This window comes from Octopus bimaculoides, chromosome 13 (genome assembly GCF_046866305.1).
Source record: "Octopus bimaculoides isolate indiv1 chromosome 13, ASM4686630v1, whole genome shotgun sequence".
NCBI classification, from domain to species: domain Eukaryota; kingdom Metazoa; phylum Mollusca; class Cephalopoda; order Octopoda; family Octopodidae; genus Octopus; species Octopus bimaculoides.
This window is the reverse complement of record NC_142940.1, coordinates 6,418,283-6,434,925: the sequence shown is the minus strand read 5'-3', so window position 1 is coordinate 6,434,925 and position 16,643 is coordinate 6,418,283. Positions and strand designations below refer to the sequence as shown.

At 38.7% G+C, this 16,643-nt stretch overlaps 1 protein-coding gene across 3 annotated transcripts in view; it reads left to right on the top strand.

The window, feature by feature from the left end:
* Nucleotides 1-1,081: 1,081 nt before the first annotated feature.
* Nucleotides 1,082-16,643, top strand: part of LOC106869269 (uncharacterized) — a 49,152-nt gene continuing 33,590 nt past the window's right edge. Inside the window, exons 1-3 of one of the 3 annotated variants that reach the window (XM_089361451.1) lie at nucleotides 1,082-1,213; nucleotides 1,621-1,813; nucleotides 2,344-2,395. In XM_089361451.1, coding sequence (XP_089217577.1) covers nucleotides 1,655-1,813; nucleotides 2,344-2,395 — 211 coding nt within the window. In that variant the 5' untranslated portion in view covers nucleotides 1,082-1,213; nucleotides 1,621-1,654. Of the gene's footprint in view, nucleotides 1,214-1,264; nucleotides 1,814-2,343; nucleotides 2,396-12,642; nucleotides 12,827-16,643 lie in introns of those variants that run through there. The other 2 variants (XM_014914936.3, XM_014914937.3) reach the window with 2 other exon arrangements.

The following is a 16,643-nucleotide window of genomic DNA, read 5'->3' as shown; positions in this document are numbered from 1 at the left end:
ACCCATGACAGCATGGAAACGTGGACGTTAATATGATGATGTGTGCATACATTGTTCACCTGTAAAGTAATCTGAGAGACAAGGAATGAGTTTTGTATATTGGACTTAATAAAGTGCAAAACACGAAATGTCCAGCCTTTGAGCCACTTATATATAGATAAATACATACATATATATATATATCTTTGGTTGCTAGATGTCCTTTTAAATTTTAATTGTTGATATGACATAATATGTCATAAGTGTCTGTATATTGTCTTTATTGTCCTTTTGGTTGTAAAATAAACAGATTAATCAACAGAGTACAGAGTCTGCAAGTTGATGAGTACCTCATATTCCTCTCCATTTTCTTATTGCTATATATATATACATATATATGTGTATATCAGTTGAATAAAATTACAACATGGTCTGGTTTCCACGTTTCTTTGTTATTGTATTTAAATAAAAAATATTTTTACAATGTTGAAGTGTGTTAAACATTGCGCTAATTGAACTTTATGAACATTACAAAATATTTTTTAAAATGTTTAACACACTTCAACATTGTAAAAGAATTTAAAAAAAAATACAATAATAAAAAGAAAACATAAAAACCAAACCATGTTGTAACTTTTTTCAACTGATATATTATTCTATGCACATTTACACAAATTCAGAAATATATATATGCAAATATATATATATTGGAAGTTAATTGTTATGGTCTGTCATAGAGTGACCATCGGTTTATAAAGCGCTTAGCCGTATAGGCAACTCGTCAGGCTCAAATGCTTATAAACGAACTGGTGACGATTCATATGTAAATACATATTCAAAATACATACTACTTGCTACTAAATTATTTCTCAAAACCTGTTTATAAATGTATGTCTGTCTGTCTTTCTCTGTATATACATACATGCATGCACACACACACACACTCACATATACATATGTGCATACACACACACACATATATATATTTGTGTGAGTACCTGTTGCTTCGTACACCGAATTTCCGAACAGACCAACAATAAAAGTGCAATCTACACGTGGAAAGAAAAAGAGGCGAAGGAGGAGGAGGAAGGGGGCGTGATTGCGGTGGAAAACGCCGAACTGAACGCATCCACATCACCATCACAACCATCAACTGCAACAAAATAGAACAAATTCATAAAAATAGATAACAAAAACCGAAACAAAAAACAGGGGGAAGTCCACTGCGTCAAAAGTGAGTCGTGTTGAAAGTTAAAACAGCGTGCTTATCAAGGGCCGTAACTCTGAACGACTAATATGTACATTAAATGTTATGTCTTATAAATATCATTGTGGTGTATAAATATATATTTATATTGCTGACAGTTGTTTTCCGCTGCCAGATATAAATATACATGTATACATACATATAGATGGATGTCTAAAGAGACTGAAGGCTGCTTGTCTCGCTTTTCGAAAAGTTAAAACTGTTTATTTATTTTTTAATTATAATTATCCGTCCCCCTTCTATTAATCACTTTGAACCGAACACCTTTGTAAATAATATATTTGTGGACGGTTACATTGGCTCGTAATACAAAGTTATTATGTGTTATTTTTTACCGTTGGCACCATTAGTATCTGCTGGTATTATTATTTTAGCTGTTTACGTTTTACTGTCATCAACAACAACGTCATGGATTCTGCTAATTGCCTCAACAATGACAACCAATTTGAAATACCTGCTTCATTGCCTGATATGCCACCAAAAGTCCCAGCTACTAATACTACAGACAGCGATTCCGATTTGCAGTATGAAGACTGCCAAGCTTTCCTTTTGCCATCGGCATTTGTGGTAATATATATATAGATATATATGTTTTTGGGTTCATTCCTATATATGGGTTGCTGTTTGTTTGTTTGTAAATTCCTTGTTTCCGTTCATTATATACGTGTTTTCGGTACGTATAATGCATGTTGTTATGAGTTGCATGACAATTTCTATTTTCTTCTTCGTGTGTTTAACTTTTTAAACTTGTGATAAGTTGCATATATTATTTAAACAAACACACACACACTTACATACACACATTATATGTGTAAATATAGCCGCCACTTGTATGTGAAATATCTATCTATCGTACATGAACGGCTAAGATTTTCATATAACTGGTAATAAATATTATATAGACTAAAGCACTTATTCATGGGTTAATACAATGCTTAATATACACACATGCACGATATATATGTATGTTTATTTAAAAATTAGTCCGTGAAAAGCTATGTTAAACGTTATCTTTATTTCAAAGCTGTTAATTTAACCCGTGCAAGAATATTTCCATTGTATCTAACGTTTATCTTTTTCGTCTCTCATACCCAAAGGTACCACAGATAAGTTTGCAAGATTCAATATCCTACGAGAGTACATTGCCAGGTAAGGAGTTTCTTATACTCCCCTCGTCTCCACTAAAATTAATTCCCTCTCGACGTCCTTCGCTTTCCCAGCAAGAACTTGTAAACATCCTTCAACCTTCACCTCTGATGTTTGTTTATTTGAAATCCCGCCGAGGTCAACTCTTAACTTTCATTCCTTCAGGGTCAATAAAATAAAGTAGCAGTCAAATACTGACCCTTTACCTTCCAAAGTGCTGGCCTTGTGTCTAAATCATAAACCAGACTGAATAGTTTTATTATAGTACGATTGAGGTTCCAAATATTTTTTCGCTGCATCCTTCCTCCTTTTCGTTGTCTGTCAGGCTGTCTCTCTCTTTCTGTTCCTTGCCATCTTTCTATTTCTCTGCCCCACCGTTCTCATACATGCACACACGCACAAACGTGCGTACCAGCTTGCACGCACGTGTGTTCATACCGAAGTGTCAGGCACTCGTTTCTCAGGTGTCACATTGCAACAATCAAGGTTCACATTGCGCTAGACTTTACCGTATGCGTATGTTTGTATGCAAAACTCTCCCATGGGAAATTTTCCCTTCATTCCTATTATTAAAAACTTGTATACGTGTACGCACAAAGTGTTTTGAGTGGAGCTTTTTAGTTTGTTTATCGATATTTCTAATGCCGTCAGGACGGTGGTTTGGCAGAAAAACGGTAGAGTGCCGTACAAAATGCCTCGTATTATGTAGCTAGATGCTTACATATTCTGAGTTCAAACCCTGCCGAGTCAACTTAGCCTTTCGTTCTTGTGGAATTGATAAATTTTAGGGCACTATCATGCTATTAGCTGTCAGAAGTGAAAGTGCTCACTGCTAGTGAAGTATCTGCCTGTCTGCCTGCCTGTTGCTGGCCTCTCAATTCTTTGGCTACTGACAGCTAATACCATGACTGGCCGGAGCGTGCTATATGTCTGTCTGTCTCTCTCTCTATCTATCTATCTATTACTCGAAAGTCCGCGCTAGCTAGTCGTGAGTAGAAAACACAAATTTAATATAAAAACATATTTCCTGAAATTGCAAATTATTTAAAATATAAAAATATAATTTTCAACAGAGAGAATTTATCAAAATAGAAAACAAATGAAGTTTGAAGTTTAAAAATAATAGGATCGACCACTCACGACTAGCTAGCGCGGACGCGAGTACCCTTATACTCTGTGTTGTGTTTTCAAACGCATGGATATAGGTGTCAAATTTGTTCCAATAACTTTCGAGTAATAGATAGATAGAGAGAGAGACAGACATATAGCTCGCTCCGGCCAGTCATGGTATTAGCTGTCAGTAGCCAAAGAATCAACAGGCCAGCAACAGGCATGCAGGCATGCAGACAGATACTTCACTAGCAGTGAGCACTTTCACTTCTGACAGCTAATAGCATGATAGTGCCAATTTTAGGATAGAATTTTGGAACAACATAAAGTATGGTGTCCTGAATACCCGTACCTCATATGCAGAGAAAAGGGTACGGGAGTAGAGGCAAAATGTTCGACAATTTCAAATTTTTGAAAACGAATTTTTTTTTTTTTTGAATTGATAATTTTTTTTAAAGTTGCCACTTTTAAATCATAAGTTTCTAAACAATTACCATGCATTAAAAATACGGCATAGCTGATAATACTGCAGTTCAACGAGGAAAAAGAGAACAGAAATGAATAACACGCTTGCTGTTTTTCTATCTGCAACACCTGACAGGTTAATTACAGTGTCATGAGGTGCAAAAGAATTGTTGCAATTTGCAATGATTCAGTGAAAAGGAATATATTTTACAAAAGAAAAAAAAAAACATGCAACACTGAGTGCCTCAATTGGTTGCACACCACAAGGTTTAACGGAACTTACTGAAGCAAGCCAACATGCTTGCGGCACAGACGATGGTGAGGCTAAGGCATTGGAAAAGCCAAGCACCCTCGTGGACATCACCTGCCATTTTGGTAGGGCAAGCTACCAATGATGACAAGAACTTTGCTGTTAGTGGTCCAACCCCTCCAAACGCCCCAAGCTGGAAGAGATAATTCACTAGAATCCCAATTCCAGTTGTATAAAACAGAATGATACTAAAAATTAACCCTTTACCAGTCAGATTCCTGTCACATTTGATATTTATTTATTCACATTATTTTGAATCCATCATCTTGTGGCTTTCAGATTTCAATGATGGGGACTGTATATTTTTAGAATGACATTGTAAGGTAGGTGTGAGAGGCCAGTTTGGACATAAACCAGGTAGAATATTTGGGCTGGAAATGGCCAGTTTAAATGCTAAAGAGTTAAAGAACAAACTACTTTTTCTTTTCCTTTGAGGTCTGGGACTTTGAAGCACAGCTATTCCAAACCATTTTGGATACTGTAATTGATTTGGTTGGCCCTATCCATTGACTCCCCCTCCCACCTTCATCACTCCATTTGAATCTCTTGCTACTGTAATGACCTCTGCTTCTTGGAGAAATCTGGACTCATATTACCTCCATTCAAGCACTCCTGATCCCGTGTCATCCCCTGCTCTCATCTCCCCTTCCATCATTACCCTTCTTGTGTCCACCCCCTTTCCCCCTGGTCTTGAACCTACCAGTATGCTGAGTTCTTCCTCTCCTGAACACCAGCCCTGCTGTTCATGCCTTTCCCACGGATGTTGACTTGCAATGGTTCACAAAGAACGTTATCCAAATCAATCCCACCGTTTCATGGATTGCTGTGGTGATATTTTTAGATGTGTTTACCTTTTATTCCCCTCCTCTTGCCTGACTCAAAAGGGATATTTTAGGGCTTATGATGCTGCGTCTTAAAATATTTACGGGGCAAGAAGAAACCCTTTGAGGTCAACCTTGACTGAGCAGACTTACAATTTACTCGTTAGCATTCAGATTATTCTGTCTAATGCAATTCTTATCTCCTCAGATTGTTTTGAATTGATCTTAAATCATTTCATAGCTTTGAAATTTCAATGATGTGATTGTTTATTTTAAGAATGGCATTGTAGGATAGGTGTGATGGGCCAGACCTGGTCAGTTTGAACATAAAACAGGTAGAATATTTGGGCCAGATGGGGTCGGTTTAAATGCTAAATGGTTAAAGGTTTTTGTAACCATGCCAAACTAAGTAAAACCACTGTCTTCCACTCTTACAGGATTGCACTTTCAGGTGCTGGTGCCACTTAAAATGCACCCTTGCAGGTGCGCTATTGATCCACCTGTATTGGTGCTGTGTAAGCAGACACGTGCCGGTGACATGTAGAAAGCACCAAACACAGACTCTGTTAAGTGGTTGGCATTAGGAAGAGCCATGCCATAGAAACGATGCCACAACAGCTGGAGTCTAGACAGCTCCATGTCAACCCGTCCAACCCATATCAGCATGAAAAGTGGACGTTAAATGATGATGATTCTACCTTTTTCCAGGGAACCAAAGACAACATTATCCAGCATGTCCATCTTTTTGTGGAGTAGGAGATGTTTCGAGGGAGATTAGGCTCCTATTTCTAGCAGTTTTGAGCAATCATGTAGGGGCTTTGACATTGTCTTGAATGAACAGGGTGTTTTGTGCAAGACCTCGATATAGGGCATCATAGTGGTGTTAAGAGGATGAGAGATGCGTGAATCTAAGGAATCCCTCTTAACACATGGCTGTGATGCTCCCCAACTACTCCTGCTCATGATCAGAGATGCACATATCATCAGCCACTAAGGGACATGCTCAACTGGTTAAGGTTAAATAACTGACAAGCAAATCTGTGATATTAAGCTGAATATTTGCTGTAGTCCATCTTTTACACCAAGACAAAAGAATGTACATGATAACAATTCCAATCAATTAAGATCATGTGTGTGTGTGTGTGTATAGATGTATGTATGTATGTATTTGTGTGTGTATATCATCATCATCGTTTAACGTCTGCTTTTCATGCTGGCATGGGTTAAACAATTTGACTGAGGACTGGCAAACCAGATGGCTGCACCAGGCTCCAATCTGATTTGGCAGAGTTTCTACAGCTGAATGCCCTTCCTAACGTCAACCACTTCGAGAGTGTAGTGGGTGCTTTTACGTGCCACCGGCATGAGGGCCAATCAGGCGGTACCGGCAACAGCCACGCTCAAAGTGTGTTTTTTATGTGCCACCTACACAGGAGCCAGTTCAGCAGCACTGGCAATGACCTCGCTCAAATAATTTTTCACATGCCACTGGCACAAGTGTCATTAAGTAACGATCATGCTCAAATGGTGCTTTTTACATGCCATCAGCATGGAAGCCAGTCAGCTGCTCTGGCAATGATCACGCTCGGATGGTGCTCTTAGCACTCCACTAGCATGGAAGCCAGTCATCGAATTTGATTTTGATTTCAATTTCACTTGCCTCAACAGGTCTTCGGAAGCAGAGTTTAGTGTCCAATGAAGGAAAGGTACGCATAAGTGGGCTGGCTACACCCCTGGCATAGGCCACGGGTTATGGTCTCACTTGGCTTGCCGGGTCTTCTCACGTACTGCATATTTCCAAAGGTCTCAGTCACTAGTCATTGCTAATGTTTGAAAGTTGTGCTTCACCACCTCATCCCAGGTCTTGGAAACAAGTAGGAGCTGGTGACAAGGGCCCCTGACAGTGAAAAAATAAAGCAAACAAACTCAATCTGCTTCAATGTATTAGGTTGGTAATTAAGTTCCTGCCATTTTAAAAAATTTAATTTTTTTTGAATGTTTAATAAAAAATAACTAATTAATCAATAATGTATTCACCCTTGTTGTTTACAACTTCTTCCCAACGTTCAACGAGATTTTCAATACCTCGTTGGTAGAAATCACCCAATTTTAACTCGAAAAATTGATCCAACCAAGCTCTCAATTCTGCATCAGTATTGAACGAAACTCCATGCATAGCATTTGAAAGAGATCGAAAGAGGTGGAAATCCGTTGGTGCCAAATCAGGAGAGTACGGCGAGTGTGTAGCACTTCCCAGCCATGCATTTGAATGGCTTCCTTGGTCATATTGGCGATATGAGAGTTGGAGTTGATGTGCAGCAGAATAACTCTGTGCTGCCGATTAGGTATTTTCTCTTGAATTGCTGTGTTGAGTCGTTCTATCTGTTGAACATAGAGTTCCACGTTGACCGTTTGGTTCCGTTCAAGCAGTTTGTAATGGATAATCCCTTCCCAGTCCCAGCATACGCACATTGTTTTACGCGGATGAAGTTAGCACCATTAGAGCGTGATCGTTACCAGCGTTGCCTCCTAGCACTTGTGTTGGTGGCACGTTTAGAAAATCATTCGAGCAAGATTGTTGCCAGTGCCACTGGACTGGCTCCTGTGCAGGTGGCACGTAAAATACACCATTTTGATCATGGCCGTTGCCAGTACTGCCTGACTGGCCTTTGTGCCGGTGGCATGTAAAAGCATCCTCTACACTCTCAGAGTGGTTGGCGTTAGGAAGGGCATCCAGCTGTAGAAACTCTGCCAAATCAGATTGGAGCCTGGTGCAGCCATCCGGTTTACCAGTCATCAGTCAAATCGTCTAACCCATCCTAGCATGGAAAGCGGACGTTAAACGATGATGATGATGATGATGTCCAAACATGACATTTCATAAGAAAAAATCAGCTTCAATTTAATCCAATACAGAATAACTGGCCATGACTGCGATAACCTTGTACTGAGTTACCTCCCTCTACAGCACAGCAGTACACAAATAGTGCTTGCAAATCTGTGTGACAAGCTTTGACCAATGAGAAACAACCTTACAAGTATCTCTGTGGGCACGACATCTTCTATAATCTTTCACATTTGATAATATTATCTGAAAGATGACAAATGCATTCCTTGTTCGGGCGTCTGTATTTTAGTGTGATAGTTAGTCTTATCTTCATCTCTTGTTCTCAATGCCAGATAAGCTGGTATGTTGCTAAGATTTGTTTGAGTTTCTGATTGTTCATCATCCCATTAGGTTAAAATTGTGTAAGTGGCACATGGCTTAACAATCATTATATATAATGTTTATAATCTTTGATTGGCATTTCTTGTAAAAGCTTGTGTTTGTGAAAAGGAAGTAAAAATGAGAACAATTACCATATGGGGAAAAAACCACTGATTTATTCAAATCCTAAAGTAACCAACTGATTAAATTGAATTTGCCAGATTAGGTGAGAGGGACAAGAGACTATCAGATAACGCAAAAGCAGATCAGTCTGTATAAAACTGAGGTAGCCCTGCCCTCAGCTGAGTTTTCTTGTCTTTTACTCTTTAGCATTTAGATTATTACTCTGTCAAATCTAATGCTTATTTCTTCACATTGTTTTGAATTAACCATGCATTGTCTCTTAGCTTCAATACTTTAATGATGTGATTGTTTTTATTTTTAGCATAAAGTTGTAAGGTAGGTGAGAGAGGTAGAATCTAGATGGTATGAAAATAAAACAAGGTTGAATATTTTGACTGGATATGGTCGGTTTGAATGCTAAAAGGTTAAACCAGTCAAATAAACAACCATAGGCGCAGGAGTGGCTGTGTGGTAAGTAGCTTGCTTACCAACCACGTGGTTTTAGGTTCAGTCCCACTGGCACCTTGGGCAAATGTCTTCTAGTATAGTCTTGGGCTGACCAAAGCCTTGTGAGTGGATTTGGTAGATGGAAACTGAAAGAAGCCTGTCGTATATATCATCATTGTTTAACGTCCGCTTTCCATACTAGCATGAGTTGGACGATTTGACTGAGGACTGGCGAACCAGATGGCTACACCAGGCTCCAATCTGATCTGGCAGAGTTTCTACAGCTGGATACGCTTCCTAATGCCAACCACTCCGAGAGTGTAGTGGGTGCTTTTACGTGCCACCAGCATGAGGGCCAGTCAGGCGGTACTGGCAACGACCACGCACAAATGGTATTTTTTACGTGGCACCTGCACAGGAGCCAGTCCAGTGGCACTGGCAACGATCTCGCTCGAATGTTTTGTTCACATGCCACCGGCACAAGTGCCAGTAAGGCGACGCTGGTAACGATCACGCTCAAATGGTACTTTTTATGTGCTGTGTGTGTCTGTGTTTGTGCATCAGTGTTTGTCCCCCCAACATCGCTTGACAACCGATGCTGGTGTGTTTACGTCCCCGTAACTTAGCGGTTTGGCAAAAGAGACCGATAGAATAAGTACTAGGCTTACGAAGAATAAGTCCTGGCGTCGAATTGCTTGACTAAAGGCGGTGCTCCAGCATGGCTGCAATCAAATGACTGATACAAGTAAATGAATAAAAGAAAGAATAACCAAATCGTGAAACTCTCAAAGCTATAAAATAATACATGATTAATTGAAAACAATGTAAATAAATAAGGATTAGATTTGACAGAATACTAAAGGAGTGTGTGTGTGTGTGTGTATGTATGTGTATGTGTGTGTGTGGGAGAGCTTGGAAGAGTTTAGAATTCATTTAGGAGGAAAACTTGCATGTTTACTCTGAAGTTTCCGTCTTAGCCATAAATATGTCAGCCAGTGCTGAGTGATCAAACCATATTCTTGTAAGCGTTAATACCTTATTATGACGACTCTTTTCCTTTTCATCATCATCATCATCATCATCGTTTAACGTCTGCTTTCCATGCTAGCATGGGTTGGACGATTTCACTGAGGACTGGTGAAACCGGATGGCAACACCAGGCTCCAATCTGATTTGGCAGAGTTTCTACAGCTGGGTGCCCTTCCTAACGCCAACCACTCAGAGAGTGTAGTGGGCGCTTTTACGTGTCACCCGCACAAAGGCCAGTCAGGCGGTACTGGCAACGGCCACGCTCAAAATAGTGCATTTTATGTACTACCCACACAAAAATCTGAGAAGTATTGTTTGAATACAGTTCTATATTTAAGAGATGAAGAATTATTTACATTTGACGGATATTTGTCCTCATCTGGTTTGTTGTTAACACAACATTTCGGCTGATATACTCTCCAGCCTTCATCAGGTGTCTTGGGGGAAATTTCGAACCTGGCTTCTCATTCCTAAGGTATTTTTTGCTGTTATTATTACTATTAATATTATTATTATTTGGGTCACTGCTTGGGATCGAACCTGAATAATAATAATAATAATAATAATAACAGCAAAAAATACCTTAGGAATGAGAAGCCAGGTTCGAAATTTCCCCAAGACACCTGATGAAGGCTGGAGGGTATATCAGCCGAAACGTTGTGTTAACAACAAACAAGATGAGGACAAATATCTGTCTAATGTAAATAATGTACCTGGGGCATATGTTCTCTACTACAGCCCCGGGTCGAATAATATGAAATAATTCTCTTTTGGTACATTGGCTCTTCAGGCACATCACATAAAACTATAAATAACAGCTTCTGTGTTTGGGTGTATTTATTTGAAGTAATTAACCTTGGTGATATATATATATATATATATATCTCATTGAGGCTAATTACTTTCACATACAAATACACACGTAGTGTGTACATGTGCATAACAAATAATCACAGTGGTACATACATACATACATACATACATACACATTATGATGTCTCTTTAGACATTTAAATAAGAATACCAGTATTTCTTTCTTTCTTCCTTCCTTCCTTCCTTCCTTTCTTTCTTTCTTTCTGCTAGCCCCACTGCAGTACATTCCATATTTGACTTAGCTGCTTATCCCTCATGTTAGATATCCTGCAAACAGCAACATTAGTACAATCCTCCACCTTGACATTAGCTTGTTTTAATGAAAACTGGTCCAGTGACTGTTAAAATACAGTTTTATAATCTGTTTCCTTTCTCACCCTTCTCTGTTTGTGCTCTTTTTTGGAAAGTCACACACACAGACGCATGGACATGTGCATGAACAGTCACTCACAGATACAGAAACCATAGTTTTGTTTTTTCATTCTGGTTTCTTTTTACCATCATCGCCATCATAGATTGCAAGGCTCGAAATTTTTGGGGACTGGGTCAGTTGATTAGATCGACCCCAGTACACAACTGGTACTTAATTTATCAACCCCGAAAGGATGAAAGGCAAAGTCGACCCCAGCGTAATTTGAACTCAGAGTGTAAAGACAGACGAAATGCCCCGTTGGGGCAAGTGAAATCGTAATTGAACCATACTCGATGACTGGTTATCACGCCATTGGAGCACTAACAGCACTGTTGAGCATGTTCATTGCCAGAGCAGCTGTCTGGCTTCCGTGCTAGTGGCCCGTAAATAGCACCATTAGAGCGCAATCGTTACCAGCGTTGCCTCCTAGCACTTGTGCTGGTGGCACGTTTAGAAAATCATTCGAGCGAAGTCGTTGCCTGTGCCGCTGGACTGGCTACCGTGCAAGTGGCACGTAAAAAACACCTTTTTCAGCGTGGCCGTTGCCAGTACCGTGTGACTGGCCCTCGTGCCGGTGGCACGTAAAAGCACCCATTACACACTCGGAGTGGTTGGCGTTGGGAAGAGCATCCTGGTGTAGAAACTCTGCCAAATCAGATTGGAGCCTGGTGCAGCCTTCAGGTTTCACCAGTCCTCAGTGAAATCGTCCAACCCATGCTAGCATGGAAAGCGGACGATAAACGACGATGATGATGACGACATACATGCTAGTTTGCTCTCTCTCTCTCTCTCTCTCTCTGTATATATATATATATATATATATATATATATACCGGAGTAAGCACATGAAATGTGCAACAAGGTGGAAAAAAGAGTACTCAAATACCAGAGGTAGAGTAATATGCTTTATTTAAAAGCAGCAGAAATATAACAAAAAAACCGTTACTCTGAGTTTCACGTTCCCGTTCATCGGACAGTTTTGTTAGAAATGGAGGAAGGATAACGATTGCATCGTTATCCTTCCTCCATATCGTTATCCTTCCTCCATTTCTAACAAAACTGTCCGATGAACGGGAACGTGAAACTCAGAGTTACGGTTTTTTTGTTATATTTCTGCTGCTTTTAAATAAAATATATATATATATATATATATATGGTACTACTATATATATATATATATATATATATATATATATAGATAGATATGTATATATATATATATACACACACACGCCCCAGCATGGCCACAAACCTCAGGGCTGAAACATAAATATACACACGCTCATCTATACATAGCAGCCTGTGAAACTCACACGCTGGCCACTCGGATCTCCCCCCCCCCCGCCCCTCGCTACACGAATCCAAATGCTCACTCACACAAACAATGCCCACACACACACAAAACATACACACTTCATAACACATAAAGAAATTTACGAGACCACATTACTCGTTCAGTCAGAAGAGAGAGAAAGAGAGAAAGGGCGAGTGAGTGAGTGAGGTATATGTCAACAACATCAACACAACAAGGCTTAGTTGCTTCTACTTTGGACCCCGGACCAAGAAGGACAACATCCACACCAGCACCAACAACGATCCAGTATGCATCCAACAAGAAAGAAGAATTGCAGACCATGTCAGTTCATTAATCACTTTATTAACTTATTTCTTTTTACTTAATTTCATGAAGTTCTCGCTGTACCCTAAATTATGTTGATACGATATGACATACATTTGAGATCAGCCCAACCCAGAAAATATTTGTTTTTCTTCTAATTATTATTAATTATAGTAGTATTTGTGGTTGTTTTAACCCCAGGTAGCTTTGACCCATCGGAATCGGATCCCTATTATTAAAAGCGTTCTAGCTGTGACCATCCAGTCCTGTTTACTTTGAATCTAGCCCTCCTCTAAACGTTCGATTTTTTCTGTTTATCATTATCCTTTCTGGTCGCATTTGTGTTTTTAACCGTAGGCCATCTTTGATCCAACGGGCCCTTACAATAATCAAAAGCGTTCTGGCTGTGACCATCCCTCACTTCAAACTTTTTTTTCTTTCTTCTGAGTATTTTTATTGTTTCCAGTCGCACTTGTGGGTTGTCTTTTTTAACTGTAAGCTATCTTTGATCCAACGGACCCATACAATCAAAAGCGCTCTAGCTGTGACCATCCCCTACTATATCGAGTCCACCCCAATTATCATTATGGTCTTTAATAGCACTTATTGTTTTAACCCCAGGACAGCTTTGATCTATTAGACCTCTACAATCATAATGGTTCTTAGCTGTGACTCCAGCCTACGTTTTTTTGTCTTCTATTTATTTAGTTCCACTTATGGTTGTGTTTTAACCCCAGGCAATTTCGATCCAGTGGACCCCTAAATTCAAAAGGCGTTCTAGCTGTGACTTTCTTTTCCTTCCAGCCTCTGCCCGCCACAACACGTTTTATCTAATTATTGTTTTCCGTCTTATTTGGTGGTTGTTTTTATTTCAGGCTAGCTTTGATTCAGCGAACCCTTATGATCAAAAGCGTCCCAACTGTGACCATCCCGTACTGCTTTCTCTCTCTGGACATAGTGTACAATTATATATTATTATAGGACTACAGTTTCGTTACACGTCTGTGTATGACTTTAAAGAGAGCTTTAACTGCTATTTCTACCAGGTCGAGCGACCACGTGTGAATTTTAGTTATATTTATTTCTTTATTGCTCACAGGGGGGCTAAACATAGAGGGGACAAACAAGAACAGACAAAGGGTTTAAGTCGATTATATTGACTCCAGTTTGTAACTGGTACTTATTTAATCGACCCCCGAAAGGATGAAAGGCAAAGTCGACCTCGGCGGAATTTGAACTCAGAACGTAACGGCAGAGGAAGAATCCCTCGACAGATCAGTCTGGACGAACAGTGATTTGCGGTAGATTTGGCTGTTGCTTCTTGCAGTTTTCATGACCACGTAGAGTGTCATGTCTGTTTCTCTTTGTTTACGTTTGTTTATGGTATGTATATCAGGTCACCTCTGATGCGTTGTACCAGCTGCGACCATCTCGTTATTATTGTTCTTGTAGAAAGGATTATTATTATTATTTAAAAAAAATATATATTGGCATTATTTAACGTATTTTAAGGTGTTAATGTGATTTAAAATAGATTTGGCTGCTCTTTCTAGCAGTTCAAGCAACCAGGGTTGTAATAGTTATATTCGGCATATCTACAGTTTAGTGCCCCACTCTCTTATAATTTTTGTTTTCTCATAACTTCCTGAATAATTTATATTTTTTAAAGAGATTTTGCAGAGATATATTTTCACTGATTTAAATTATAATAATGTTGATGAAATTTTTAACTAGTTAATTAAAAAAAAAAACTTTTACTCAGAAAGAAAAGAAACCAATACCATTTGAAATGTACAATAATTTTGCTTACGATCATTGTGCAACATACAAGTCAATCTAATGACATCCTGATTGATAATATCAGCACGAATTGATAACAAAAAACTTGTACAGCTTATGAAAGTATTATTACTAAAATAGAAGGCATACATTTTTATCGAAATACTCAAATCTATACTTTTGAAAACATGTACTTTGAGAAATTCACGAAGGAAGGAATAAATTATCAAAAATATCAGAAAGAAACAAAGTTGTGGGGTCGTAGAGTGTAGACATACATCTAGTGTTATGAGTAATGCGATGCCATGTGTTTATTTATGAGATATGAATTGATATTTGAATTTCTACGAACGACAAACCCAGAATGTTTAAGTTCTACAACAGCATTAAAAATAGGATATATATATATATATATACATACATATGTATATATATATATGTGTATATATATAAAGTGCAAAGCTGATGGAAATACATATTCAGGGCCTAGGCATTGCCGTCTATTTAGAAGGTTGTTTTACACCACGTGGTTTAAGTTTCCGACCCATTGCGCGGCACGTTAGACGAGTGGGGCTACGCCTTGACGTATGTGGTTGGGAAGCAAACTATTTACCAGAGAGCCTGTATATATGTGTGTGTGTGTGTGTGTGCCGTTTTTGTATTGATTTACTTTTGCCTTTAAAATATCCCAAAACGAACAAAGCCACCAGAAAATGTTCAGTAATAACTTAAAACAACGCAATAACTGAATACTGGTTTCAAATTTTGTTACAAGGCCAGCAGGATACAATTAAGTATCTCAACTGGTGCTTATTTTTATGGATCTCCGGCGGAATTTGAACTCGGAACGTAACGACGTACGAAATGTCGCTAAGTTCTGCCAGCTCGCCGCCTTAAACAATAACTGAATATTAACAGGAGAGTATTGTAGTTCGCTTGAAGCATTGTATATTGTTTGTAAAGAATAAAAAGTTTTGAATGGTACTACAATAACTCTAATACAAAAAATGGATTATATACCTGTTTTAATTTAGTTATCCATGTAGTTGGGAAGCAAACTTTTTACCACAGAGCCTGCATATGTGTGTATGTGCCATTTTTTTGTTGATTTACTTTTGTCTTTAAAATATCTCAAAACGAACAAAGCCACCACAAAATGTTCAGTAATAACTTAAACAACACAATAACTGAATACTAGTTTCAAATTTTCTGATATTTTTGATAATTTTTTCCTTCTAATCGATTATGTAAGTATATATGATTGGTACATATTTTTATCGCCCACCCACCGCCATAAGGACGAAACTGGAGGTTGACCGTTATAACTTAGCGTTTTTATTTTCCCTTCTTGTTACGGACATTGGACTGTGGCTGTGCTGGAACACTGCTTGGCAGGGTTTTAGTCGAATAAATCTACCTCAGTATGGTACTTATTTTATCAATCACTTTTGCCGGACCACTAGTTACGAGGACATAAGCAGCACCGTCTGTCATGTGGTGGGTGTGTCAAACACAAAGCCACACACACATAAGTAAAACGATGCTTGAAAAGTCATTTCGACTCCTATTTATTCGTAATAAAATTTCACTCAGCCTCAGTCTATTCGCTGTGTACATCTAGTTGACTTTTCGTCGCCCCCACCCCTGTTATATATACTTTTATTAATATTCAGCAGAAGTAACAGAGTGACTCAAGGTCCGAGAGCTTCGTGTGGTATTATTTATATACACGCTTATGTATTTTTTTTTTGTAAAATTCTTGATATGAAATCGAGTGTTGAAACAGACGGACAAATGGAATAATCAGGAGAAGAGGAGACACGTGGAATAGAGAATCGCTGAAGAGGTCGCTAAAATAGCCATAATAATAAAGCAGCTGGAGTGGAGACCAAATAAAAACACATGCACTATATATTTAGTGTTAATTTGCTTCAGCTTTATTTTATATTAATCGCATTTCGGCCAGATAAGAAAGAAGAAAGCAAAGGACTATTGATGAGGTCACAGAAGTGTGACGAAAGAACTCTGGCTGAAATACTATTAATACTATTAATAT